The 20,988-nt window shown below is 37.0% G+C and overlaps 1 protein-coding gene across 1 annotated transcript in view; it reads right to left on the minus strand.

Annotated features, from left to right (window-relative positions):
• COL25A1 (collagen type XXV alpha 1 chain) overlaps positions 1 to 20,988 on the minus strand; it is a 322,715-nt gene that overhangs the window by 141,905 nt on the left and 159,822 nt on the right. The window contains exons 3-4 of the mRNA XM_074866905.1: positions 17,691 to 17,735; positions 15,576 to 15,583 (exon numbers count right to left, since the gene is read on the minus strand). Coding sequence (XP_074723006.1) covers positions 15,576 to 15,583; positions 17,691 to 17,735 — 53 coding nt within the window. The remainder of the gene's footprint in view (positions 1 to 15,575; positions 15,584 to 17,690; positions 17,736 to 20,988) is intronic.

Raw genomic sequence — 20,988 nt, forward strand, 5'->3', positions numbered from 1 at the left:
TTTTGATGGCTTTACAGAATAAAATGAAAAATCCATTTCACTTCTTTCAGTGAATCTCTTTTTTGGTTTCTACAAATCTTTCTTCAGGGGGAATGAGGTCCATTAAGGAAAAATAAAAATACAGACTTTTGGTAAACACAGTATCATAGAGAACTAACCTTGAGAAGCCAATTTTTGACCTTCTCTCAGTGGAACCATCAGCTTTGGAAGATTAGCAAAACTCAGGAGCAGGTACATAAATTGATTTTTGCTCCATTAGGATAGAAGAATCTGACCATCACGCTCCTTATATCTGCCTATAGAGACACATATTTTGAATAGGGCTCCCAGGGAATTAAGAAATAAATACAGCTGCCATAGAGATACTTCCCTTTACAGCAAAGGAGATCAGAGTGGATACATCTCCATAAAAGAGAAGAGCACAGTTACAAAGGGTTTAAAAGAGAACAAAACTAAAAGCCAAGGTACTGAAGTGTTTATAAATAAACAGGTAAAAACCCCAATCTCTTCTGACTGTGGTAGAAAGCTTTGTCTGAAGACTTTCAGGATAACCAAAATGCTAATGTTCATACCTAGTCCTAGTCCATAAATGCAGTATTTCCATCTGGATTACAACATAAGAAAAAAAACTTGTGCAGATGCACTGCATTAAAAGTTAAACTCCAAAGCAGGTGCTTTCAGCTATGTGCTGCCATATGTGCTCAAATACCGGAATATAAAATTCTGCACATGAAAGCCCATTGAGATACCTCTGTCATGTACCTACCAGATTTAAAAGGCACAAATATACATGCAACTAGTTTAAAGACAATACTACTGTCTTAAACACACTATAACCTAAATAATTTGTTAAAAGTTGATGGTGCTGCATACAGCTCTGTTCCCTCCAAAATAACTTGGAACCAGTAAAGTCTCAAAAAGGATAAATTATTATGGAAAAATTATATGAAGCACACTTTTAAGTATTATATCATTCCAGGAAATAAAGCAGAATTCAGGAATTCACTACCTTTTTCATTCTTTCTTCCTGAAATGTTTCCTCATAAAGTTTTTAATGATGCATCACCTGTTCTATTTCCCCAATTTAACATGAAAAGAGGGATGTAACAATGAAAGAGTTTGTATTTTAATAATGGATTATTTCTAGTCCTTGAAGAAAAATTTTCAGATAAGTCTTGCTATGATCAGTACCAAAATTTGGCTTCCAGAAGGGACATCTATTACTGTAACTATGAAAAAAAAATCATTAAGCATGTAATAACAAAGATTATAAATCAAATGAAGTGCTCAGACAGGCATACAGCATCTTTATTTGCAAGTCTGTGCTTTTACTAGTGATATTAACTGGGGAGCTGAACGCTACCTGTTTTATTGCCTTAATGTCCTGCCTCACCGACCTCAGTCCTAATGGCCTTTCAAGAAGAACACTGGACACTGTAATTTAAACCCGAAGTGTAACATTTTGAAGTTCGTGACAAAGTTGAAAGCAGAAGGTTGACCCACTCACAGGAGTGCAGAGGATGAGGAAGAGAAGTTAGAGAAGTTGCGTGTTCTTTATTTTGTAAGCTCAGGTGTAACTTATGCCTGGAAGATGACAGTGAACAGTGTCTGGATAGGAGATAATGCTTGAGATAGGATAACCTTTCTACTGGTGCCGGTATTTTTATAAGAGATTATTGGGAAAACTGAAGAACTTTCTCCTTTTCAATATTTCACTCAAGAGCAAACATCAAAGGGGTTAAAAGAGGGGGGAAATGCTGAGCCTTACATTAAAAAAACCCAAAAGTGTTATGCGAGAAAGAGTGTAGATTCAACACCATATTGGCTGCCAAAAGATTTGAGGGACCTGGAAACCATATTGCTGGGTAAGGAGATGGAGCAAAAGACAGAAGAGGAAGAAAAGAAACTCAGTCAGGAATGAGTCAATACAGTAAAGCAGCCATGAAGAGAAAAGCCTGGAGTCATATTTTCACCAGCTAGATGGGAGTGTCTTAAGCGAATTCTGATTTGCTCATAACTGGCTTGACAGTGGTTACTGAGATGATGCAGAAACAATCTTGTCATTTTAATTCAGAGCCTCAGCAGCAATGCTGCTTCAAACTACTTCTGCAGTTCGTTCTTTTTTTGTAGGTGAAAGGATGTATACAGGCCCAACTTCCAAACTACTTCTCCTGACAATTCCTTTATGGCAAATTCCATTTATAAATTTTTGAAATTTATGTGAAAAGAAGCAGAATTTATTTTTTTTTACATTGGAGAACAGCTCATCTCTACAAAACCATCCTATTGAGTTGGTGCCTATTTTCCCCCTCAAGCTATTTAGGAAAAGCTACTACATTTCCTCCATACTCACATCTATTTTTTGAAGCCTGCCTATCTAGAAACAAATTCCAAGATTTTTCTACTTTGATTCTGAAATCCTCTTTTAACTCCAAGTAGAGCCAGCATCTCATTGCACAGTCAGAAAGAAGTCTTTCCTTCTTCCTTGACAACTGCTGCACAAACAGAAACAAGCAAACTCAACCAAAAAAACATTTAACCAAGGAAACAAAAGTTACTGAAATCAGACTGACTACAGTATAGAACATGGGCTACCCCGCCCCCCCCCCCCCCCCCAGCCAAGAAAACTTGCAAATCCAAATATCTCATACCTGTGCCTTTCTGAGCCGCACTCCAGCAAATCATACACTCCTCTCACCTGTTGTCTGATTTCAAATTATGCAAGTTAAATTGAAGTTCACCAGAGCTGAACAGATGAATCCAAAGACACAATATAGTTCAGTGAAACAGCTTTTAAAATCCTAAAGGATTTACCAATCTTATTACTTCATTCAATCTCAGAATCTCTAGACTATTCTTTTAAGTTTTGTGGATCCACACATGAATACATCCAAATAAAACATTTTCCTGACTTTCTTCTGACATAACAGGTTTTCAAGATTATAAAAGGATTTTTGCAGAAGCTGGTGACAGCATGAAGCACAAGAATGTGTTTCTTTGCATTCCCATCTAGGGAGAACCAATTTGTATGTGATGGCAATACCAGATTACACTTTACATACCCTAAGGGCAGAGACCCAAAATGAGAGATCTCCTCTCATATGCAGAGTGGATTGAAAAAAAATAGGATAATTGATCTACACAGCTGGAAGTGGAAATGTTGAGGTAATTTTCTCTTCAGAGACTGGCTAATCAGTCAGACTACCTGAATGAAAACCACAGGCCTCACTCGGGAGTATTCCTATCAAAAAAAAGGAACCTACACTTGCACTTTCACAATGACTAGGAATGCAAATACTGAACTGCTGTATGTTACTCTTGGTGCTTTGAGAGCACTTTCTTTCAACCTTCAGTCTCACCTATGGAAAACTGTACCATTGTTAACATCACCCTGTGAAACTAACTGCAAGCGGCAAACTAAGATCATTCAAACCGCTGGAAGCCAAAAACTAAGTATAAATGTCTAATATTACTGAACTTAAATATTAATTTGAATGTAAGCCTTAAAGTCCAGCATAGTGATACAACTTCTGTTTCACAAAAATCTTTACACTGAGAAATAAGGAACTTCCTTAGCACCCACCATTTGTCTCCTAATTTTTTCTCCGCATAGGTCCCAATTCCACTTTGCCCTCTCATAGTAAGTAGTACTTTTTTGGGGGATTGCTTCTCTAACTAAATGCTGTTCAGCATGAACAAAACTAGAATAATCTACCCTTACCTTTGCTTATCTTAGTTGCAATTGATCTGGTAAAATGGGGAACTTACAGAAAGAATAGTGTGACTTTTAACAATTTCCAAATTTTTCCTGGTTTTACCTCACTTGGTAAGAATTCTAGCCTTCCAAGCAGAAGCAATCAGCAGTTTATTTTGGTAAGAATATCATGTAGCAACAAGAAATTAATTTCTACATTAAAAACTTAATATTCTTTTCAACTGATGAGTGCTCATGTGCATGATTGTTTTTCATCATGTTCCTTTTGTGAGGCAAAGCAGCAAAGGGTTAAATTCCTCTCATTTATACTCAGAATAGCTACTGTGAACGTGTACAAATCAATCCAAAAAGAATTCTTAACTCAATGGTCCTCTGTTAGATTATCAGTACTGTGCAGATCTCAATATTAGCAAAAATAATAAATGTTAATTGCTTTACCTTAAGCCAAAGGCGGGGGGGGGGGGGGGGGGGGGGGGGGGAAGAAAAGAACCATTTTGTGAGGGTGATTTATGATCTGTATCCCACACAGTCACGGAAAAAACTTCCAATTGACATTCCACACTGCTTGTATAAATCTTTCCTACCAGACAAGTATGTTTGCTTTCAGAAACTACTTTAACTAGTCTTGATTTTGATATGCACACATGTAGCTAAGAAAAAGAAAACAAGGGCAGTACACACTAGTATTTTCCTTCTGATGCAAGATGCACATTAAATGTGCCCATCCCAAAGATCCCCAGGAATGAAGCTAAAGTGCTTCAAGGCTTTGTTCTACCTACTAACTTCTGTCATTAAAGAAGAAACCCCAAAACATAGAGCTGAGAACCTTATTAGATTGATGAACACTAGCCAAATCATTTCTGGTATAATTACCAGATGATGCTAAGCAGTGTGGGGCCCACTACAGGCATATGAAAGAACTTTTTGACTCCCAGTAGGGAAAAAGTTCCTCATTCAGCTTTATAAGAACCACCAGTTCAGGTACCCGCCTGCTCCAGATGTTCTCCTTCTCGTATCACCTCTCTCACAAATGGGAACTGAACACTGACTGCAGGGTAACTGGGCATGCAAACAGCCTTAAAGAAAACACTTCTACCCTGCACTTTCTGAAATCACAGAATCCAACCACCTAGTCTAGTGATTTAAGAACAATTTCTTCAATGAAATTTTATGCCCTTTGACCTCAGCTAGGATTAACAATGCACTTAAACTCCCACATCAGAATATTCATCTGGGAGCTGTATGGATAGTAAAGTTTTACATATCTTTCAGCTATATTGTAAGTCCAAATGAAAAATCCAGTGTGAAAGAAAATGACACATCATGTTTGCAACCCTCCTTCAAGGTGAAGGAATTGATGACTTAAGAATTCTTATAGGATGATTTGGGATTTCCCTTCCCATTTGTGACAGATATAAAAAGTAATTAAATGCAGGATTTCTACTGTAAGTGATTTAACATTTTCTTTAAATCTGAAAACTTCTTGTGAGAAAGTGACAGTTCAGGCAAATTGTAAGAAGCATTTTTAACTATCACTGGTTAACTCTACATCCATGTGCAATGGTCAAACACAAACTGAGAAATAAGGCTTAGAATTACAACTCCTTTGGAATACAAAATTTTGCTCCAAGGCAGTTTGTTTCATAAATAAAGCTATTTCTGTTACACCGGAAAGTTGCATCGTGCATTGTGAGGAAATGACTGAGAAATTTCAAGTGGCATGCCCAACAAAAGGCAAGTATAAATGATCTTAGGTACAGTTCAAGCATTAATTATGCCTGCCAAAACATAAATGTGAAAATCAGAACTTCAGCCTTCTTCATGCCACCTGCTTAGCTGCCAAGTTGAACTCAGTGGAGTAGCCTAGAGAGACCAGAAATTTATGTATACTGTCAAATAAATGACAAACCAGCTTAATTCTTTTCTCTACCTATACATGCTTTATTATGAAAGAGTGTAAGTTTTAAAGCTGCAGAGGAAAATACTGAAAAAAGACATTTAATTTTTAAATGACACCTATCCTATCTATCTGCCATCAGCTATGATTCTGTATTTATCTGATAGATATACGGGGTTGTATAATTTTGAACTGATGTCAGCTGTGAATCTAAACTACACTGATTCACAGTAGCCCACAGTATCCTAGCATTATGTGCTCAGTTCTCACTACACACTGAGATCTAGAAAGTGCCATGCAGAGATGGTGGATTTTGCAATACAGGAGTTCTCTGTCCCTGCATCCCAGATGGAAATTGCAAGTTTAAAGAGGGTCTTGGAATAGATCCAGCATATGGTAATAATAATTGTCTGTATACATTGAGGCTATCTATTATAATGATATTTTAGTATTCAACTACTCCTCTACATCCTTATTTGTAATGCTATGTAGAAAATGAACCAAAATAATTTTAAAAGTTGAATGAGTTTAAACCAGAACACACTATGTAGGCAGGCATTTATTGCAGCACAAGTAATTTTCTTAAGTCACCATGTGATGTTTCAACTTTACCTTATCCATAGCAATTTCTTTTTATAATTGCAAGTGAAGAAAAGGGTAGAAATATCTTTTTATATTACTGGCTTTTGCAGATGAGGCGGTTGTTACTTCACTATCACAGTCACAGATACGGAATAGCTTGGGGCATTCTGAGTATCCTCCAGGGAGTTGCAGAAATAAACACTGCCTTCTCTTATTTATGCACTCAGCATTACACGAATTTAACAGATAAAAGGAACCAGCCCATGGTTCATTCAAAATGGCAACTGGCTTATAAGAAGCTAACAAACATGTTCTGCAAAATTAATAGCAAGTGTAAGCTTAAGAGGTCTCAAACTTATCTGTTTGAGTCAACTTTTATGATTACCTTCAATCACTGTAAAAAAATTGGCATACAAAGAAATTAAACTGATTAATTGTATTACATATTATTTATAAATCCCAAGGTCATAAAAAACATTATATTACTGTGACTGACATAATTACAAAGGCCACTGTTATTACTCAGAGAGCCATGTAAATTTAGAGACTCTCCCACAATTTGTAAGAAAAACTGGAAGTTCATTTGCTGAGTATTATTAGTATGTCCTCAGCTACAGTACTTTTCTAAAAAAATTACCACATTCTTACAGCCTTCCTTGGGTTCTTATGGCACAGAATTACTACACAGTTAACCTGCTTAGCACCAAGTGTGTGTTGCACCTATTTAAACTGAAGCATGTATTGGGGAACATCGTAACTGTTGAGGATTCTGGTATCATATTATTGAGAAATTCTGATACACTGTGTAATGACTGTTAGGAAGATTTTTGAGGTGCCACTGAAGTTTTCTAGGAACAAACAATTTGACCCAACTTGCCACTATAGGCCCTTTATCCAACACTACAGGATGGCAACACCTGCAAGCAAGAAATGTGTAACTCACTTTTTTACAAAGTGGATTTTATCTCTTACCTATCAGAATATTAACTGCCAGAATGCAATTTTTGATAGTGAAGTTCAAAACTACAATTAGGGCCATATCTATGGTTTGATATCAAGGCAAAATTCATACTTAAGCAAGTGACCCACCTCTGGTTGACTTTTTTTCCAGGTTCACATCATATAACACAGGTATGGTTTGAAAAAGGTCATACTGGTATCCATCACTTAGAATGATCTATTCCAGTAGCTACAGCTACCATTGAGCACTGGACTGGATAGATGTATCCATGGGAAAGACTGAAACCATCCTTTGTCTACAGCTGTAGAAAGCTGGCTTAACTTTATGTGTGTGAGTGGAACTGAATGCCACATCTCCCCAACTCCTACTCCTGCAGTTGCTGGCCTGATGACAATAGAGAAGTCCAGCTCTCATTATAAGCTTCTGTGACAGAACTGTAGTACTTGCATACAGCACACAAAGAAGTCTAGCGACTGGCCATGACAGATTTGTATTACACTCCACATGAGCTGAAGTAGGTTCTTGGAAGACTCACTGACAAATGGCTTGTATGCAGATTTTTGGTGAACCATGACAAGACTACGTGAGTTCAAATTTGTTGTGGTGAACGTATTAATGGAAAGTAGTTATGTGAAATAAGAAAAGAAGGTCTAAGGACTTAATTTATACTCATTCTGAGTAGTCACTCATTTTCTGCTGAATCTAAAGCATTGCTATCAGTTGGTAACTTTTTGGAACAATGGGCAAGGAGTACACGGTTACGAATAAAGAAATCTGTAAACCCAGTAAACTTTTATGATGGAAAGCTGAACAACTGTATCTCTTTGAAGAAAGCAGAGGATTCTCCCTTCTTCCTGAGAACAAGCAAGTAGTTTGAGGCAGATGCATCAACTGAAAACCTCACATCTCCCAAGCCAATCACCTCTGCCAGGACTAAAAATAAGGATAAAGTATATAGAACTGAGAAAACACACATTAAAATCACAGTACAAAGAAGCTTTTGAGATTCCAGATGTTTTGAATTTTCTGTGTATTAAAAAAAGAAAAAAAAAAAAAACCCAAACCTGAAATAGTTATCAATACTTCACTACAAAACCTGAAATTTACTGCGAAGGTTTTGCAGGTATACACTTAAGATGTTACTTTGGTCAAATGCCAAAAATAAAAGGTGGTCTGTGAAGACACCTGTTGAGAAAAAGAAATGTTGTAGAGTGGGAAACATCTATAGGATCACCAAGCCAAATCCTCAGGGTAAGGTCAGGAACTGACACAGCCACTCCTTGAGCTTAGACATTTATATTTTACTACAACTGTGAAAAAGAGAAGATCTGACCAGCTACTGGAAATACCACAGCTGTTGCAGAAATGCTCAGTATTGCCATAGGCTGTGCTTAGTCACAGATGAAAACTCTCAATCTTTTCTCATTTCTTCTCTTTTGATTATTCCAGTTATGTTAATTTTACAGCAGCTGAGCTGCCATAATATCCGAGATTGAAAAACTTGCATTTGGATGGGATTAATTTTACATACATACACAAACACTGCTACTTACTACACATTTGCCTACAGACCCAGCCTCTAACTGGAGACCCAGCAGAAAATGAAATATGAAGCACCACCAAAGACAAAGCAAAACAGCAGGACAATAATGGATCTCTACAGCACCATACAATGGCATATCTGCCTTCTCAGGCTTATGTTATGCTGCTCCACCACTTCGCTCCTTCCCTTTCTCCCAACAAGAAGAAAAACCCCAAGCAAACTAACAACAAGGCCTTGTAAGAACACCATTTACGTTGTGGAATCTTACAAGTTAGATTACACCAGAACTAAAGTTGTCTTTGCAGCCTTGATTTGCGCTATGTGTGTATGCATTATGACATTGTGATTATGTGATCATACACCATTATGTTTCAAAACAGCTGCTTAATTCAGGTCACTGGCTGGACCTGCTTTAGACATATGCCATGGCCACATATTAGAGGTGGCTGGTGTCCATAGGATCAATTTGGAAAGTAAGGAAGCAGAAGACTGCAGGAAGAGAATATATGATCTGATAGCGAGGATAGTTATGGTTGGACTCTATAATCTTAAAGGTCTTTTCCAACCTAAATGATTCTATGATTCCATAAAATGCCTTTTTCCAGTTTCTCACAACAATAGTTTTCATGTTCTTCCACAGCAGGCTATTTCTTCAAACTCAAACCCCTCACAGCCCTTCTCTGTTCTACCTGGAATTCTCTTTGCCTTTAGTAATACAGGAACAGAAAGAGAGGTGAGAGGGAATCAGAGCCTTCTAACAGAAACCTGAAATTCTTTACAGATTGGGATAACAAACTTGTCTTATGATATATTGGGACACATTTTTACGTGTGCAAAAATCGTAAGTGTGATAAAGACATTTTCTAAGACAGAAGGAATTATAACAGGCAAAAGAATAATTGAAATTCTCTATCTGTAGTCCTAAGCTTTGCCAGTTTATCTTCACCATTCAGAAGTAAATAAGTCTCTTGAGAGCTAGGAAAATTTTAAATTAAATGACAGGTGAAATTTCAAAGATCTACATTTCAGGTTTGAGCAAGTGATGATATTTTGCAGTTACAGGAGAACAATCTCCAATTTAGACACATCCTTTTCTGCAAGAGAGGAATCTGTCTACATTTCTTGATGAAACAAGGATGTTAGGAGAAATGGGATTTAACACAAGGCACATGGTCACCTGGAGCAGCCATAACCCTCCACAGCTCCTAAAAGTCTTGTAAATGCATCAGGTGCTCTGCAGACTGACATCATGGAAAGATGCAGGAGAAACTTCCCCCATCCTCTCTTTTAAGAGTAATGCTATATGGGCATCTTCATATTCTGACACTTTATTCTAAAGATAGTGCAACTTCACCATCATGTATGTAACAACTTCCAGGATGATTTTCTTGGATACTGAGCTTGATCTGTACCCCAACTTAGAAAAGAGGTGGGAAAAATTGTCTTAGTCTGCTTCAGATTTTCAATGGAAAATAGTAAATAACTTCTACCCATTCAACCATCTTATAAGATTATTCTTCCCCTGCAGAGCACTATATGGTTTGTGTATTTGGCCTTTTCATTGCATTCACAAGCTGCTGAAGTTTTTTTAGTGGTTGTTTTTCTCTTGGGTTTTATTTTTTCCAAGTTCTAGTATTATTTCTGAAGTGACATTGTCATACAAAACCCCTGCAACAAATGCTTGTGTTCTCATTCTCTAATGTTTGTGCACTTTTGTTCTCTTTTATTTAAGAAGATGTGATAGCCTATTTCAATTTTAAACTCAAGTTGAAAGAGTTACAACTCTGAATTTGGTCACTGTCTGTGAGGAAAAAAAGGAGCTGTACCAGTGTACACTTTTTATAGTATTCATGGTGCCTTACATAATAACCAATTAATCATGGTCTTATAAAACTTTAATAACTTCAGTACTCATGAGCAGTGAGTCCAGCTTATTTTCTTGACTTTTGATACCATATCTTCCTGGGAACTTTTACTGGTATTATTATTTCTTAAGGCACCTTTAAAATTATAATGAATACAGACAACAAAAACTTAACTCTTGGAGAAAACAGCCACTAGCTTTTGTAAGATTGCAATGTTATGATTTGGCCTATTGAGCAGAGAGCTTTTTACGTTATATGTGGCAGATATACCTCACTATCCTCACAGAATATCCTATAAAAGCCAATAAAAATTAAAGCAATAATGTTTCTACATGAGTTAAATAGGACTCTAGAGAAATAACTTTAAACACTAATAGCCTTTTCATAAAGCTCTACAGGACTGCATAAGTACTTTTAAAGTGCAATGCACTTGCTGTTACATATTTCCCTTTCAAAGCAAGAGGATATGGCTGTAACTGAAAAGATCGAAACAGCCAGCCAAGCAACAACTTTCAAGAACCAAAGCCAAATTCTATTCCCAGTCATTTTCAAGCAGGTAGAAGTGTTCAATCAGTGCTAAGCACTACTGAAGGCACATATTTTCCTGTGCATGCACAGAAATGCATTCAGACTAAAGTTTGCCCATAACAATGCCATTATTAGATCCAGCAATTTCAATAACATGGCTTCCCAGAGCCTTTATTGTCTTCAGATCCCATGACAAATCTTTTCAAGAAAGCTTCTGGACCAGGACAAAGGACTGGGCCTTCAGGCTCTAAAGAAAATTGTATTTTCAAACTGTCCCCATGAAGACTTCAAAACATGTGTGAGCCCATCACTAATACATTCACTCATTTTCTCAACTTACAGTTTAGGCCAAGAAGTTAAATGTATGAGGCTTTTGTGTTTTGCACAATATAAACTTTACCTTGTGTGTTAAGCTCATTAACTGGAATGAGGAACACCAAAGATATTTAATCTACACAGAAGTCATGACCTAAGAGTGTAAGGACTGGTTTGTTGTCACTGTGGGTTTTCTTTTAAATCCCGATCTTTGTATATAGAGCTCACAGCTGGATGGTGACCAAAAAAGGTTTTTTACCAAGCTTTTCACTCCATCTTCTACTCCACACACTTGTGCACTCACGTACACAGATTAAGCACTCTTAAGTGAAACTGGAATGTGCACTCTGAAAGCTGATAATGGTTTCAGTATATCCAAGCAGGTTTCTTGATACTGATGATGGATTCCTCACCAGCTGACTTTCAACTACTTGTAATAGTAAAGATAGACATTGGATGATTCATTGGTAACACTTCTCAAAAAACTCTGCAACTCAGAAGATGCCCACAGAAAAGCATTGAAATGGGCTGCATAAAAAGAAGCGTTACCAGCAGGTCAAGGGAGGCGATGCTCTCGTGAGACCCCACCTGGAGTACTGTCTTCAGCTCTGGGGCCTCAGTATAACAAGGACATGGACCTGTTAGAGTGTGTCCAGAGGAGGGCCACAAAAATGATCAGGGCCTGGAGCACCTCTGCTACAGGAGATACAGGAGACAGTCTGGGAGAGTTGGGGTTGTTCAGCCTGGAGAAGAGAAGGCTCTGGGGAGACCTTATTGAGGCCTTTCAATATAAAAAGGGGGCTTATAAGAAAGGTGGAGATATTTTTCTTTTACCAAGGCCTGTAGTGACAGGACAAGGGGCAATGATTTCAAACTAAAAGAGGATAGGTTTAGATCAGACATAAGGAAGAATTTTTTTATGATGAGGGTGGTGAGACACCGGAACAGGTTGCCCAGAGACGTTGTGGATGCCCCATTCCTGGAGGTGTTCAAGGCCAGGTTGGATGGGGCTTTGAGCAACCTGACCTAGGGAAAGATGTCCCTGCCCATGGCAAGGGGTTGGACTAGATGATCTGTAAAGGTCCTTTCCAACCCAAACCATTCTGAGATTCTGTGATTCTGTGAAATCATCCTCTACCTGCAGGTGTTCAAGGTATGCAATTTATATTTACCAACAGAAACATTTTTAAAACTCACTGAAAAATTAGCCATCTTTTGTCTGAAATATGTAAGCAAATCAATATGGGAGGGCCCTCCACGCTATATTATCAAGTGCTTTAAGTAAGATCATTATCATACTTCAACAGTCACTATATTGTGCGTATCTATTGCCTCTGAAATGCATCCACTTTGTTTCTAATACACACATGACAGTAGGCACACACTTCTTCCCTTCAGTGGGACACTGCAGTCAGCCTTCCTGACTGCTTGAAAGAACTATATTATTAACAGATTTTAGAATGATGCATTATTTCATATATTTTTTTTTCAGGCAATAAATCCTAAAGATATGAATGAAACTGACAGAAAAATAAATCACATCCATTATCAGAAAATTACTCTGTGATAGACAATGCAGCCAACTGCTAGGACCTCTGTAATAGCATTTTACTTTGTTCAAAATGCATCAAATGAAGCAGTCAAGAGAAACAGGACAGAATTAAAAGAAAGGACTTAGAGGTTCTATATGGCAACTGTACAGCCTTCTAACATGGGAAATTGAGAATCAGTATCTTGCTAAATTTTTTTTTTAAATTAGAGTAAAAAATCGATTTTTTTAATGCAAGAATGCAGAAACTCAACACAAAATATGTACAATGTCGAACAATCAGTGCACTACATTTATGCATTGTAAATACTCAGGTTCTTTTCAAAAACTTCTCAAAGGCTTGTTTTGTTTTTAAAGAAAGTCCTACGTTTTCTAGACATCTGAGAAACAAAAAAAAAGGTATTTTTGACAGTAATAAAGGAAAATCAAAATACAACAACATAATTTTAGAGTAATATACACTATCATAAATATATGATGAGTTACCGGATAGCCATTTCGCCCTGGTAGACCCTGGTTGAATGAGATGAAATGGTATGACACACATTAACAACACAATCATGACATATGACATAACAAACATGCAGAGTACATTACTGGCAAATTACAATTTGCATATTGATTAATTTTTAGTAGGTGATGATCTTACAAACCCATAAATATGAAATAGGTACCGCATGGTGAAGAAATGAGGCTTTGACAATTAAAATTATATGCTTTAACTTAAATAAATTCTAATTAAAAGGCTACTGGCTACGTCTGATGCCCACTGAAATTTCTTTTGTTATGAAGAGAATTATCCATGTAGACTGAAGGGCAATATGTGGTTAAAAGAACAAAAGTTTTAGTGCTTAGGCAGTAAAGTACTATATACATAGGCTGCCACTAGAACGGAGGTGCCAAAGAAGAAATTTGAGAATGTTATAACAGATCATAAAAAAAAAAAAATTGAAAGCCCCAGCCTTTGACTGTTATTACATGTTACACTCAGTAGTCATGTAGAAGGAAAATAAACAGAGCACTGCAGTAGCCTTTGAAAATATAACATACAACTAATTCCATGCAGTGCTATGTGGGATATACAGATATTTGCTATTTTAAATGAAAACAATTACCACAGTCTCCAAGGTGAAAACAATAACTAATTTCATAACAGTTGCCCCTAGCCAGACTGTGTCTATGAAAATAAGTGAATTAGGAACAGAAATTATGTTTTTAAATGCCTTGTAGCAACTTAAACCCTTACTGACTGTCAGCAAGATGAAGTCTTTTAAGTTTCGAGTATGAAAGTTGGAATTTTAAGTCAGATACTTCTTAAAATTATTCAGGTTTGGGAAATATTTCAAGTTTGTGTTAATTTTTTTTTTTTTTTTAAATGACCTATACGAAAACAGTGGGGAGCTGAAGTCGAAGACATTCATAATGAGGCACATAGTGAACTCTTGCCATGTTGCATTGCCACAGGAAAATCACTTGTATCATGATTTATGGTTGCTCTTTGTGTTTCAGGAGAGAACTGCAAAAGAAATTGGGGAAGCCAGTGTTTCTTTCAAATAAACAGGGCCATTATGCATTAAGCCTGGCTTTTTGATGGCTTGTTAAATGAATTTGCCACTATGAACTGCTGAGGACACAGTCAAAATCTTTCAAGGGTAAGTTCTATCGCTGCTCAGTATCTACAGTTTACAGTAAGGTCACAGCAGAAATTCAACATATTAATTCACTATTCTCAAACATGCATGTAGCATAGAATATACAGATAACATGGTCTTGAAAATATTGTGGAAATACTATTATCTATCAAAGAAAAAAAATAGTTATAAGCCTGCAAACAATGTAAAGGAAATACTGTCTTAATGGTCACTTTTACAGCATATGATGCACATGGATGGCATGACAAATATGAATGTTTGAGATATATGTCTTTAGTCTTGTTCTTCAAGTCAGACTTTTGACCCACCCTGGAACTATACAACAAAGCAAACAAAAACCAACCAAACAGAAAACCCAATCAAAAACCCAAACAACCATAAAACCCCAGAAGAGAGAAACTGTTTTCTTACAGACAGGACTAGCCCAAGATTCAACCAACTTACTAGACTGAATAGTGTTATTTAATATTCATTTTACACAGGCACTTACTGGCTTCAGTAGCAATTACACTACAATGAGCTGGACAGCCTGAACACGTCCGAAGAACAAGGAGCCTGTACCCCAAGACTTTGTGATAACTGCAGAGGAAGTTACTACCCAGCAAAAGGCAGAGTGAGCAAGTCTGGACTTAAAATAGCATACTCACACAGTTTTATATTGCAGTAAAATATCTGTTATCAAGTCATAAGCAAAATGAACATAACATACTTACGGGGAATTGTGATCCAGACTGCTATCTGGAGTGCTGAATATAAAGCTTTATTGTTTCAGAGACTTTTTTCTTAAGGAACTTTCTGATTAAATTATTCAGCTCCAAGATAATCAGTGAGTGTTTACACTGTGTAAGTATAAATATCAAAATTCCCTCTTGATGATACATGATCATTTTATCACGGTGATAACTTAACAGGATCTAACAGATTTCTCCCTGATTCTAGAAGAACAAGCAATGTATCACTGTACTTACAGGAGGTCCTGTGGGGTGGGGGAGAGGGAAAGAGGGTAAAAAAAAAGAGAAAAAAAGAATATGTAAGCTTATGAAGTTATTAAAGAAAGATACATATGTATGAAGCCAAGCACAAGGCCTCAGGATTGTAAGTGATCAACACTGCTAATACACTGAACACATTTTCCCATTCAAGTGCTTTTTAGCTTTGGTTGTGCTTTGCAACTTGTAAATATGACTAATACCTAAATGCATGCGCTTACCTTACCAATTCTTCAGTTACAGTCATGCAATCTTACACAAGTTGATTTGCCATCCATTTCCATGCAATTTCATGCCAGTCCAAAAATACCAGCATGTACTACAATTCATTTTGTCAGACTCCACATAAAGCATATGTAACCACATCACCAGTTTCAATTAGCCACGCAGTTGGCATGTGGTCACAGCTTGGCTGCAAAATTGCACAAAGTACCCTTGGCATTTAACCTTGGCATCTTGTCAAGACATACATGTACCAGCATCTTCCAGCCTTCCAACTTTGCCTATGAGGGGAGGTTTCAGTGGCCACCTGACAGTGCTGAACTTTCTTTTCATCACCTTCCTTTCTCAAGGCACACATATAAAATGCTCCCCATTAAAATGTCACACTTCATGAAGTGATATTTGCACATTTTTTCAATTATTTAGACTCAAAGACTTTTGTATAGTGGTTCTTGGAAACATTATCAAAGGGCTACAAATCAAATCTACTATTTCAGTCTTATTAAGTTGAGCAGCTGCAGCTCCCAAATCAATGGCATTTCATTAAGCTTTTATGCCTCTCTCTAATTTCTGAATAAAGTGAAGTGCAAAAGGAGTATAAAACAGCAGCAGCTGTACTTCAAGATGGCTTTTAATATTGACAGCCTTTTGGTTTTAACAATGCAATTTTATTGTTCAGTAACTGAGGTAATTTTTTTATCCTGGTAAACATTCTTAAACAGCATTTTAAGGTGCAGGTCTGTTTTTAAATGAGAGAGATCAATTTCCTTTATTAATAGTTTAATATGTGTTTATTTGAGACATAAAATGAATCAACAAGAACCCTGCAAAGTAATTGCCAGGATTATTTGTAAAACAATCTTCAACCATAGAATTTCCTTCTATACCATAGCATTTTTCTCTGAAGTAAATACTAAGCCAACACTGAATGGAAACACCAAGGTGATTTGTATTAACCTTTGGCAGGGCTTGGCTTCAGTTTTGTGATGCAGGAAAATACGGAAATAGTTTTTAAGAGCCAGATAAATGATGATTTACAGAGATAAGAAAGGCTATAGAAGATTTACAGAGATCAAGTTGATTGGAAGATTTTCCTAACTGTCAGATTAGACAAGACAGTCAAGGAGAATAGAAATGTTCATTTTCTCCTTCATCGCCTCCAGAAAGTTCACCTTTATGAAAAACTCAGTCCTGCAAGGAAATCAACAGTTCCAATTCCCATGGATGTCACCAGGAAGAGGTGCTCAGCATCTCACAACATAGTCTCAAATGAAATTTCAAGCTCCACACCAACAGCAGGACTCTCAACAGCAACCTCCCTGGTACAGGGTAACGAACCAACAAATGTTTTCCTTATTTCCGTAAGAACTTAATTGCTACTCATTTCTAGTAAACAACCATTTCTCTTGTACAGAGTAGTCTATTCACCACATTATTTCCATGAGTACAAACATTCTTAACATAAGGAATTTTATTTCCTTCTTTATTTCCTTATAAAATTGTTCACCTCAAACCAAGGGGGCCTGATGCAACACTGACTTACAGTACTCAACTACTGACTTATATGGAGTTATTCTAACTTGCACAAGTATGAGAAGACACCAAAATGGTTTGACAATTACCAATGTGTTACCAATGGTACCATGTCAAGCATTATGAAGTATGCCTACAAATTAATGACTTCCAAGACTAGAAAACTATCTGGAAGGCCACCAGGTATATGCCAAGGGTCATGAATTTTTACCAGAGAAGTTTCAGAACTCTTTCAGAGCACACAAGTAATAAAACTAAAAATGAAGGCATGCTGAGTATACACCCTCTCAAAAATACAGACATCAAATAACAATGGATCTTACAAAATTGAAAACTTACCAGTCTCTCCTCTTCTGCCCCGCTTACCTCTTTTCCCTGGAGGACCTAAAAATAAGATGGTGGGTTGTAACTTTTTTTTCTTGAAATCATATGTAGAATATAATTTATCTGGGTGTAAGGGCATTATACAGATGCATTACATGAAGTCCAGAGACTTTGGCTGAGCAGGGGTAAAAGATAACCAGAATAAGATTCAGGAAGTTGAAGATAAAATTGACAGCTGCATCACCCACTACAGGCTCTCAGAAAAAAGGCTCGAGAAACTTTAGAGGTCATCCAGTTCATCCCACTTTCTCAAGGAAAATGTTAACCACATCTAAATTATTACTGCAACTTCCACAGGCATTTTCCCCCCAGTATTTCACTGTTCTGACAAGTGGAACATTCTTCTTTCTGTTCAGCTTGCTGCACTGAAGCCCATCAATTACTGTGTTTTTCACTGTGAACCCCAGAGAAGAAATCATTTCTTTCCTTCCCTCGGAAAAAGTCTTTGCTACACCATTCCTTCAATCTTCTTAAACCAAACTTGTCATGGGGCATTAAACTTCACTCAGTTATTCCTGTATTAAGACCAAGATTAGCATTTATTTATAAGAGCAAATCCAGCCTCCATCTGAAAACATCCAAGAGACAAAGAAACCATCAGCTGGTTATCCATCCCCCAAACACTAACAACAATGTATGTGTTGTTAGACACTGTCAAAGTGCTTTGCTTCCTGTTTATATCAGTTAGCCGTAACACAACAGCTTACTCCCTGTATGCTTTTTGCTAAGGAATCCTTTGCTACGCATTGTCTTTTCTCCACAATTATTTAACATACTATAGTCAGCATCTTCTGCACCTCTAAAGAAGAAATAAAATAATTTTTATCCCTCATTTCTGCACTCCAACCTTCAACATCCTTTCTAAACTGCAGATCTCAGTACAACATTCTTCCTCTCTTCTTGGTGACCCTTACACATTGTTCCTGAAAACGCAAGGAAAGTACACTTCTCCTTTTACAGCTAGGAAGAGAGGCAGCAGCTGAGTACTGAAATGCTGCTGCTCTGAAGAGAGAACCACAGGTGGGACTCTCAATGCTGCTAAAGAGAGGCAAGTGCATGGGTGGAATTCCCAAAAGCAGTGACTCATGCAGGAGCACAAGTATCTCTGCTGTGGCTGTTATCTCACTGAAAAGAGATATTAGGTGCACAGGTGGTTTTGTTTGCAAATAGTTAAGCAACTGCCTGCTACTTTAAACAGCTACAAGATTCTCAAATCACCTGAACTACCAACCCATAGCTTTTAAATGCATGTCAATGCTAAATCTTACTTTGCACTGTATGTTTGCAGCAATCTGCCTTAAAAGACAAGGATGCTGAAAAGAAACATCAGTGATACAATTTCAATATAGATGTAAAATAGCATTATTTTGCCAGGGAAGTAAAAGAATATTGATTTTATTAAAAAAAAAAAAAAGAAAAAGTAAAAAAGAGGAGCAACTCTTGCCTTGAAGGTAGTGAGGTTTATTCCTAACAGAACAGCTCACTAAAGTCCTTCCTTCTTGTTCTGTTTTGATAATTACAGTAGTGGCATATTGCAACACAAGTTTAAGACAACAATATTATAAAAAAAGCAAGAATGGCATAAGGTATTAATTATCCACAGCATACTTAACAAGACAAGAATATTTTGTTATTGTATGCTAAAATGTAGCAAAAGTGTCACTCCATTGTGGAGAACCTTGCAACTTCCCCCTGAAACACTCCAGTAAGTGATATTTATGAAACTTCCTACACAGGTAATGACATGTTACAACACGCAGTAAGTTTCTATGCACACATACTTTTTTTTTTTCTTCCAACTAACACTGAAACTTATTAAAGTCCCCATGCATGCACATTCCTCTGCAGGAATGTGGAGATCTCGGTGGAGATCTCCTGGGCTATCCCCAAGCTCACAACACAGCTGTGCAGCAATTTGGGCTGATCACAAACATGGATGTGCAGGAGAAACTTATAAGGTTCTCCACCAGGTAATGGCCTGTCTTTCAGCATGTAACAACAAAATATTTTCATCCTGGTTTGCAGAATACTATTTTATTAAACTTTGACTGCACTACAGGCGTGCACAGGCACACACACAAACATGTCTACTACTGAGTTTCCTTTTGAGAAAACAATAGAACTTTGAAACTAAAAAACTTCAGCTACAGACCAGCAAGAGACATTAAAGCCACTAACAGAAAACCCTGAAGTAACTTCAAGCTATTAATTTTCGGACAGAATTAATTTTGTCCAGCAAACTAGATTTCCACAGAGCATTAAATTGCCAGTTTAGTAGCTGTGTACAGTGACAGCAAAGGGGCTCCAGTTGAGTTCTTTCCTCTGATATCAAGCAGTGATCACTTCTAAGCTGTTGTTCTGAGATTACTAGATTCAGACGTATCTACCACCAGAAAAATGCTTATTATTATATTTCCAAAGTAACAACACCACTGAAGTTAGGAGAATTACTTGGACTTACACCAGCATTAATGAAATTATACCATCACCCCTGACATTTGGCTCATCAAACCAGAAGTATTTAAGGACCACTGAGTGATGTGAATCACTTCCTCCTCTCATTAAAAGCTTTTTTGATTTCTGCACTACTCAGGTCTCTGTCAAGGTGGTGGCATTTGCAAACCTCTTAGAAATTGTGAGATCAGAGGTGGATCTTGTAAGCTTCTACTGGGTTTGGGGGACCATTTGAGGAAATAATTTATATTTATTTATTTATTACCAATACAAAACAATTCATTTTAAACAGTTAATCACAGATGGTTCCAGTTCACAGAAAAGCTAATGCTGACATTTAAGGTCATTACTAGATGACCTACTACTTCAGAAACTACACGAGCTTTCATGTTTTTCTGAACAGTCTGCTTTCTCTAAATCTTAACTGCTAACATCATCTGTTGCTCCAAGAGTTTCCAGTTACAAAACCCTAGGCATTTTGCTATAAATATTAATTTTCCATCTGTCTATAGTTTTATAACTTTGCACTAATTGGAGTATTTGTTGGAGACTCATTGAAGCAGAAGGTGCAGTGAAAAAAATTATACCAAACACAATGTCAGCTTACAAAAAGTCCACAGATTTTTACAGCTTGCACAAGGTACACAACATATGACACAACTACTCTGAACTTTCTTGCCCAGGGTAAAAATCTCTCTAGAATAGTATCAGAAACATCCATGGTGAATTGAATTTAATCTAGAGTATTTAAAAAGTAGTTTGTTTTGAACATCTTTTTATATTAAAAATATAAAACTTA

This window comes from Strix uralensis, chromosome 4 (genome assembly GCF_047716275.1).
Source record: "Strix uralensis isolate ZFMK-TIS-50842 chromosome 4, bStrUra1, whole genome shotgun sequence".
Classification (NCBI taxonomy): domain Eukaryota; kingdom Metazoa; phylum Chordata; class Aves; order Strigiformes; family Strigidae; genus Strix; species Strix uralensis.